The sequence below is a fragment of the Pterocles gutturalis genome, unplaced genomic scaffold, assembly GCF_000699245.1.
Source record: "Pterocles gutturalis isolate BGI_N339 unplaced genomic scaffold, ASM69924v1 scaffold19524, whole genome shotgun sequence".
In the NCBI taxonomy this organism is placed as follows: Eukaryota; Metazoa; Chordata; class Aves; order Pterocliformes; family Pteroclidae; genus Pterocles; species Pterocles gutturalis.
The window spans coordinates 13,639-21,951 of NW_010133664.1; the positions used below are offsets into that span (position 1 = coordinate 13,639).

Genomic DNA, 8,313 nt, shown 5'->3' on the forward strand with positions numbered 1-8,313 from the left:
TTGGGCGTCTTGGGGCGCCTGGTTCGAGGAGTGAGAAGTGATACAGGAACATTAAAATAAACAGCCTCTGTTCAGAGCAACGAGACTCTACAGGCAGCAAGAGCCAGACTCTAAGCCTGGTCTGGTGCTTCACCCCCAAACCTAGCGCCTAAGTCTGATGGGGCTTGCCTGCATATTGCAGACAATTAAAGAAAGGATATTTTTCCCCAGGAAAATACCCATATTCAATTTCATCCTTGTTTTTTTCTTCTATAGTAATTTATTTTTCATTTTTCAACAGCTGAAACCCAGAGGTTTTGGTCTTAACACAACCTATCTATCTTTTCAATAAAAACATATATTGGGGTGGAAGAGGAGGGAATTGCCATTCACTCAGGAAGTCATTTTTCCTCGAGGAAATGGTTAGAATTATTATATTATTATTTCTGTTCACCCGACACAAAGTCAGTTGCATTCATAAAATGACCATGCTGATTATTTTTTTTTCTATGCAGCGTCTCCAGAGCCAACTCCAGCTGACAAAACGTACGCTGCAGATACAAGTGACAGAAGAGGTGATATGCGTGTGTATCAGATTTTTCCCGAATCCCAAATGCCTGTTGCTCTATCACATCCTTCATCTACACGGTGCAGCTTCAACCTCCAACACCCAAAACAATACTGTAGCTGTCATTGATTGTCACCGATAAAAGGAGATTTGAGAATGCTTCATTCATTGTCTTTTTATCTCTTTGCTGCTTCAAGTCTCAGGTATCGCGGCTTTCCACGCACTTACTTGCTGAACAGCTCGGTGCGCGTTGAGTTGATGGCGTGGTCCACGCTGCTGATGGCTTCCCGAAGCGATGTGGCCACAAACGTGTCACCGCTCCGGCCAACATCCGTGGCTTTCCAAAGCAGAAAGAAAGAACAAAATATCCAACATTTACTTTGACGTTAATTTGCCTTCCAAGCTCAAGAAAATCAGCGTATTAGTACAAGCCCCACAGTAACTCCACTGCAGGTTGAACTGCATTTCTATTTGCAACATAAGCACCAATTTATTTTTGTAAGTAGATATACTGAAGAAGAAATTAACTGCCTGAAAAAGAAGGTGACCTTTTCAGGAGATGGCTGTGGAAGACATATTCCATGTTTGCTCCTGCATAGCTTTGCAAATAAATGCCTGTTTAGGTTGGTGGTTAAATTGGAAAAAGAAAATGTAAAAAAATCCCAGCAAGTTAACCCCAAATAAGGTATTTACTTCCCACAAAGGAAACTTTGAAAATTCATGAAATTCATTGGAATGTATAGCTCACACATTAATTTTCCATTTGTGGAACTCTTCTAATTCAATTCAAATTTAGTGTTAATACATGAGATATACAATCTTAAAACAAAAGAAGAAAGCGTTGTTTGGATGCTTTCAGAAGTAAACACGTGAATTCTCAAGAATTCCTACAGAATGCATTTGTTACGCCAGGGCCTTTGTCACAGCTGAACAAACCAGTTCCCATTTGGCTACTGGAGTATGCAATAACCAGCTGGAAAATGAGGTACCAATCAGGAATAAATCACAGAAATTACCCCAGGAATAATTTCAAACAACAAAGAAATTTCAGATTATTCTCAGCTCCTTCCACACAATCCCTGTATGACACTAAATTCAGCTAATAAGCCACTCACTATTCATGCTGGTTATTCCTGTGTGCTTGGGCAACAGCCCTCTACTCATATTTTTAATCTTATTGCTTGCCTTTGATTTTTTTTTTTCCCTTGCCCGTTCTTCCTCACGCTCTAAGAAGCACAATTTCCACTCGTGACCTCAGTGCTGCTCCTCTTTATTCATTACAGCTTCCCTAACGCACGGAGCAAGAGCTGGAAAACGAGCGACTGATTTCCCATCCCCAAGGGACCCAGCAAACATTTCAAACCCTGTATTTGCAGCGACAACGTTGTTCTCCCCCTCCCTTCCCTGGCGTGCGAGGTTACGGTCAGACGATGACTCGTGAGCGTGCTGGCACATTTTAATAAGCTTCTCCCTCCCAGCAGAGGCAGTAACTACCCCGACAGCTCGGCTGGCAGGAGGTGGTTTCAGACACCACCTCTGTCTTTGCAGGGAGCAAGTGCAGCTCTGCTGGGAAAACAGCGAGGAGCAGCTGGGAGGAGCGTGGGCTTATCCAACTGAGTGACTCTCATCGTGTCTGCAAAGAAGCTACAGAAATGACAGAGTTATCTGTTCAAAGTGTAAGCGTCAACACAGCACAGCCCATCCTGAAGATGCAGGAGGACCACAGGAGATGCCCTACCGGTGATGGTGAGCTGCATGGCGCTGGAGGTGAAGCCAAAGGGGTTTCTGGCGATGCACTCGTATCTGCCCTGGTCCGCCACGCCGAGGTCTTGAATGGAGAGGGTCCCGTCTTGGCTGATGTGGAACTTGCCGCTCTCGGTGATCTGGATACCCTCCTGTCACATCATCGAAAGACAGAAAACATGTCAGGGTATGGGAAGCATCCCATCATCCCAGCCTCCAGCGTACTCAGCAAACCCGCGGATGGATGCGATGAACTAATGTGGCCAGCAGATGTTAGCATTGCTCTTCCAGAGACACCAGAAAGCCATCCAAGGCCATCTGCTCCTGCCTGGACCCACTGTGAGGAGGTCCTCGCTCAGCTCCTGCACCCTGGTCCACCTCCAGGCACTCCCTGACACCCCATGCACTTCTCTGCTCTTCGTACAGTGCTGGCTGGAGCGAGTGCTGTGCCCTGATGTTGTCACTAAAGTTCCAGGGCACATAAAAGAGTCTAAATGTCTTCAGTTTTGGGACTACCTGAAACAGATGGATTTTTGCTGGCCTTGAACTGTAGATACCAGCTTCTGCTGGCTCTGGGCAGCATCGCTGATCAAAGTGCTGCGAGCAGCTCAAACCCCACCTCTCAACCTGGCTGGTGGCAGAAGCGGCTCCAGGTTTTACTTTTTTATTCTCCTGTTTCTTAACATCTTTCTGCTGACCTGCCCAAACCTAATGCTCACTGTGCTACCCTCCCAGGCTCTTTTCTTCTGCTCCCAATGTTGGCTGGAGCCCAAGGAAAGCTGTGAGGTCACCTCCCACAAGACCTCTGCAACCAAGGCTCAAGCGTTCTCCCCTCATTTGTTCTGTGCCCGACTCATAGGCAGGGCAGGTCCCAGGGAAGGTCCCAGGTGTTGTACTACAGCACAGCAGGAAAAAGTCTGAAGAGCTTCATCTAATGAATTCTTGAAAAAGAGCAGCCAGGCTGCAGCGTGATTGTGAGGGGTCATGGCTTTGCCCCATCAAAGCTAGAGCCAACCAGCATCATCCAGTTCCACCAGTGGGAATCCTGGAAATAAGGACAAACTACCTAGAAAAAAAAATCCAATTTAAGTTTTTTTTCTAGGAATAGTCAATCAAGTGTTTCTAACATCCTGGAGGGTCACTGGCTTCAAGTTACTTGTTTGGAAGGAAGAACAAGAGAAAACAGGAATGTGCATTGCAAGGCGTTGAGCCTGAGAAACAGCAACATTCTTTTAGACCATTAAAAACCCCAAATCAGTGGAAATGTGGGTCCTTAAATTGTCATCAAACACAATCTCTTCCATGTGTATTCCACAAAAGGATTTAACTAGCTGAGCTGAGAGGTGTTTAAGGAGAGAGTTTTTTAACGCCCCCATGGGGGACCCATCCTGCCCCTCGTGTCTGCTGAGGACACAGCATCAGCTCTTACCTTGACCCAGGTGATGGTGGGCTGTGGATCTCCTTGGGCAGCGCAGGTGATGGCCACGTCCTGGCCTGTCTCTGCCACCACGTCTTGGGGAGGATGCTGGAACACGGGTATCACTGTGCAGCACAGGGAAAAAGGCACAAAGGCAAGAAATGCATCAAGGAAAATCCCTGGAGGGGTTCAAGGCCAGGCTGGATGAGGCTTTGAGCAACCTGGGCTGGTGGGAGGTGTCCCTGCCCATGGCAGGGGGTGGGACTCAATGATCTTTAAGGTCCCTTCCAACCCAAACCATTCTACGGTTCTAAACCAGAGAAATCTGTGTGCAAAACATCTCAGCATGGGGAAACCAGCGCTGCCGGGCTCCTTCTGCTGAGGCAAGGGCTCTTCAAAGGGGTGGCAGCTTACCCTGCTCCCTGTCTCTCCACCAAGTGCTCTGTGATTTATGTTCATTATTTTCTTAATAACAACTCCTGACATTAAAGGGCCCTGCTTTTCACTCAAACTGGCCAGATAGCAGAGCTCATCTGAGGGGCGTTAGAGGTCATTTCTGATCACGTAACCCTGCTCTAGTGTTTATTTGGGCAGATGCCAACCCACACCATCCCGTTCCCTGCCCACACCAGATGAGTTTCATTCCCACAGTTACGCTTTTTCTAGACTACCAGATAAATTTTCAAGGAAAACTGAAGAACCTTCTTCCAATTTACAAATCTTGGCACTCTGGAAACTTCTTTAATGTTTCCCACCAACTGATGGATCTCTCACAGCTAGATGTCTGCTCTCAGGCAAAAGCAAAATCCGTAGGAAATGGAAAATCCCCTGCCTCATCAGATAACATGTTATTTACCATCATGTTAAATTAACGACATCCATTTGCCAGCCCCTGCTCCCCCCAGCCTCACCCACTTACCTCGGGGGGTCACCGACAGCTGTACCGGGAGGGTCCTCACGCCGATGGCGCTGATGGCATGGCACTCGTATTGGCCTTGGTCGTGCAGAGCCACCCTCATCACCCGCAGGGTGCCCGTGGAGAGGATGCTGTGCCTCCGGTCACTCGGCAGTGGCCCACCTGGTCACACGAGCAGTGCAGTTTGTTAATTGTCTGGGAGATTTCTCTTCCCATCACTGGAGGTAGCTGTGTGACAGCTAAAAATGTCATTTCCTTCCCAACATGACATCAGCCACCCTGAAATATTCATCTTGCTACGTGAGGAACAGGACAGATGCTGCTCATCCCACACCCAGGATCACCACTGAGTTATCTAAGCAACTGGGAAGGAGCTGGTACCCTTCTTCTTTCCTCATAAGCCTTTTCTTAGTGCAAACTGCAGATTGACTGACACCTGGTGGATAATAAGTCTGTGTTCAATTATCCAAACTGCCTGTTTAGTCAAACAAATGGAAACATTTATCATTGTCTTTTTTAATTTGGTATTTTGATTTCTTTGGTCTGGACTCTGCATTGTTTCAATATTTCCTCTATTTAAGGAGAAAAGTTCAAAATTAAAATGCTTTAGTAAACCCAAACAAAATTATTAGAACTTCTTAGTTTAGCAACTTTTTTTTTAATATTCCATTTTCTTCCAAATAAGGGCTCTATTTATCCATCCCAAATACCAAAAGGAATCTGAACCTCCTCACACTGTCAAAAATGGCTTTGAGAATGAGTGATGCTCCATCACTTCTCCTCCTTGCCTAGTTCTTAGCGTGTGTTCTGCGACAGCACTGTAAAACCTGGTTGATCTCTGGGTTGCTGAGTGACCCAGCAAACCCGGTTACAAAGCAGTTATGAACCTCACTCCTTGTCACTGTGCTCCTTTCCACGTCTCTAAGAGATATCTCCTGAAATCTGGGCAGTGGAGGAAAGCAGGTTAAAGGAGATGGAGAACATGCTGGTGGAGGAGAATTTCAGCTGCTCCTTCTTAACTCCACATCCGGGCTATTGCTGCGGAAGCTGGAATACAATAGCCATGAATTCTCCACAGCAATAAACCATTAATTATAGCTTGTGAAGCATAAGGAAAAGTTGGAGGGCCTCTGGGCCAAGTGGTGTTGGCTTCTGTCCCAGCAAGTGTTGGATGGGATCAGCTCAGCGGAGCCAGCACTAACAGCCATCCCAGACTTCACAAGTTCACCCCCACCTGTTGGCCCAAAGGGGCTTTTCCTGAGCTAAATGAAACCTCAGAGGTGGCAGTGGTGAACGATGCTCTTCTGCAATGTGCTCCCCACGAGGAGCAAATCAATGGCAATGGCAGAGAGCTGGGATGTGGTGACTGAGTGCATCAAAGACCTAAGAGGCTCCTTCCTCAGTGCTTAACATCATCCTTGGTGACCTATGACATACCTCCTGGCGTGATTAGCTCTGTTCTGATCACCATCTGTCCAGTGTCACCACTGCAAGCCATCGCCCTGGACCAGCAGCTCGGCTGTTCTCACCCACACCCCATGGATGATTGCACAGAAGAGAAAGAAACCCCCGAGTTGAGTGAGGCTGTACCTGCCCTCGTCCAGGCAATCACGGGTGGAGGGTGACCCTCAGCAGAGCAGGGGAAATCCACGCTTTGTCCCTCGGTCACTGTCTGATCGGTAGGAACAAGGAGAAACCTGGGAGAATCTGGAGGAGAAAGCAATGACTGAGCAGCAGGAAAAACTCAGGCAACAAGCTCGGCTTAATTCTCAGTTCATGGGAGCAGAACCAGTCCCAAGGCTTAAATACATCCCCCTGGCCAAGCACTTTACCCCAGAAATGTCATCAGCCTGGGGCTCCTCACCTTGCACTATGATCCTTGCTGTCGCCTGGATGGATCCCTCGGTGTTGCTGGCATTGCAGTTGTACTGCCCCTGGTCCGAGAAGGTGACGTTCTGAATGAAGAGTCCTCCCGAGCTGGTGATAGAGAAACGGGAATCTCGTGGTAAAGGAGAGCCTGTGCCCAGGGTCCAGCTGATGCGAGGGTGGGGGTGCCCAGAGACCCCACACTCCAAGGTGACGCTTTCCCCGATCAGCACTTCAGTGTTCTGCGGCTGGATCACAAAAGTGGGCTTGGCTGGAAGGAAACGAGGGCTTCAGAAACCAGCAGCTCTGCTGCCTGCTCCGTTACAGGCAGAAATCGCCTGGACTCCGCATGCAGCCCAGCTAGCAGTCACCTGCCTCTTCCCCGACCTCCGAATCCTCGCTGCGAGCAATTCCCCCAGCGCTACTTCTCCCTCCCACCTCCTCCCTCCCAGTCACTCCGTGCTGGAGCATCCTCGCTCCTGTGTCCCCTTCGCCCTTGATAGCTCTGTGCTGCAGAATTCATCCCAGCCTCCAAACTCCCTCCCCAGCCCCAAATCACCTTCAATCTCTAAATTCTCCATGAAGGAACCCCCTACAGCTCAGACCACGCTGTGCTGTTACCCGCTCTCACCCCAGCACACCAAGAACATCTGGGCACACACAAAGCTGGGACTGACTCTGACTTTGCTCCACTCCCAGCCCCAACCCCAGCTGGGCCTTGGGGGGGTGCACAAAGCTCAGTTACCTGGGGTGCCAAAATAGCGCAGCACGACTTCTTGTGTCTTGACCTCCCCAGCGATGTTCTTGGCCATGCACTGGTAGACGCCTTTGTCCGACTCCTTGGTGTTCTGGATCATCAAGGTTCCGTCTTGCAACAGGTTCAGGCGATTGTCATCTTTCATGTCAATCTCATTGCTGAAAAACAGCCACAAACAGAAAAAATCTGAAAGGAGTGAAGCCTGGTGGTCTCCCCCCGAGCTGCCGGGGGGTGGTGGGGCTTTGCACGCGTTGCAGTAAGTTGGTGTTCAACTGTGCTGAGACTTCATGAAATTTACAGCAAGAGTTATGACATACAGCACTGAACTCCAGCTCCAGCTCTGATTTACTCCCTGGGCGAGCTCCTTTTTCTCTCACCACTGATTAAATACGACATTTACAGCCCATCAGCAGAGCGTCCTGTTCCCATGCAAAGCATCGTTGCTATTGTCGGGGTATCTAGGCTCAGAAAGCTTGTTCTCATTATTTACTAAGTGCAAATACAATAATGAATTAATATTCTTATTGTGTGCAGCCATTTCTATTCGAACAGGCTCAAAGTCTTCAGGGGGGCAAAAAGCTCTGAGTAAGTCACTGTGGGACCCCAACGCGGCTTGGACGCCAACCCAACCCAAGAGCTGTGAAACATCTTCCTTCTTTCTACAACGACCTGCGACTCCTGGATCCCAGCCCGCGGCAGAAGGTCCCACTGCTGCACCCCATTTGTCCCAGCACGGAGGAATCTTGGATGGCTGCGGATGATTGAGAAGGGACCTCTCTCCCCCCAGGACAAAGGCTGAATCCGCTACACAAACTAATCTGCTTGCTGGGCATTTATTGAATTCCCCCAATGTCTCCTCACTCTAGTCATATCTCATTTGCAGAACATTTATTATCATTACCCCTCTTACAATGCTATCTTTGGGAGCCTGCCAGCATTTCCCTAACAAAACCTTCCTTCCAGGGGGACTTAACTCCGCCATCACCTTTTGCTCTGTGCTGAAACTCTGCCTGGTGGGGAGTTAGCTGAAGCAGCACGGATGGATCATTTTTATTAATAACCCAGCC

At 48.5% G+C, this 8,313-nt stretch overlaps 1 protein-coding gene across 1 annotated transcript in view; it reads right to left on the reverse strand.

The window, feature by feature from the left end:
* LOC104467524 (peroxidasin homolog) overlaps positions 1–7,432 on the reverse strand; it is a gene marked incomplete at its 5' end in the record, with an annotated part of 13,319 nt that extends 5,887 nt beyond the window's left edge. The window contains 8 exons of the mRNA XM_010081322.1: positions 1–18; positions 776–884; positions 2,286–2,442; positions 3,720–3,832; positions 4,627–4,785; positions 6,214–6,330; positions 6,488–6,760; positions 7,235–7,432. The exon at positions 1–18 is cut by the window's left edge and continues 131 nt beyond it. Of these exons, the coding sequence (XP_010079624.1) occupies positions 1–18; positions 776–884; positions 2,286–2,442; positions 3,720–3,832; positions 4,627–4,785; positions 6,214–6,330; positions 6,488–6,760; positions 7,235–7,432 (1,144 nt within the window). The remainder of the gene's footprint in view (positions 19–775; positions 885–2,285; positions 2,443–3,719; positions 3,833–4,626; positions 4,786–6,213; positions 6,331–6,487; positions 6,761–7,234) is intronic.
* Positions 7,433–8,313: the final 881 nt, after the last annotated feature.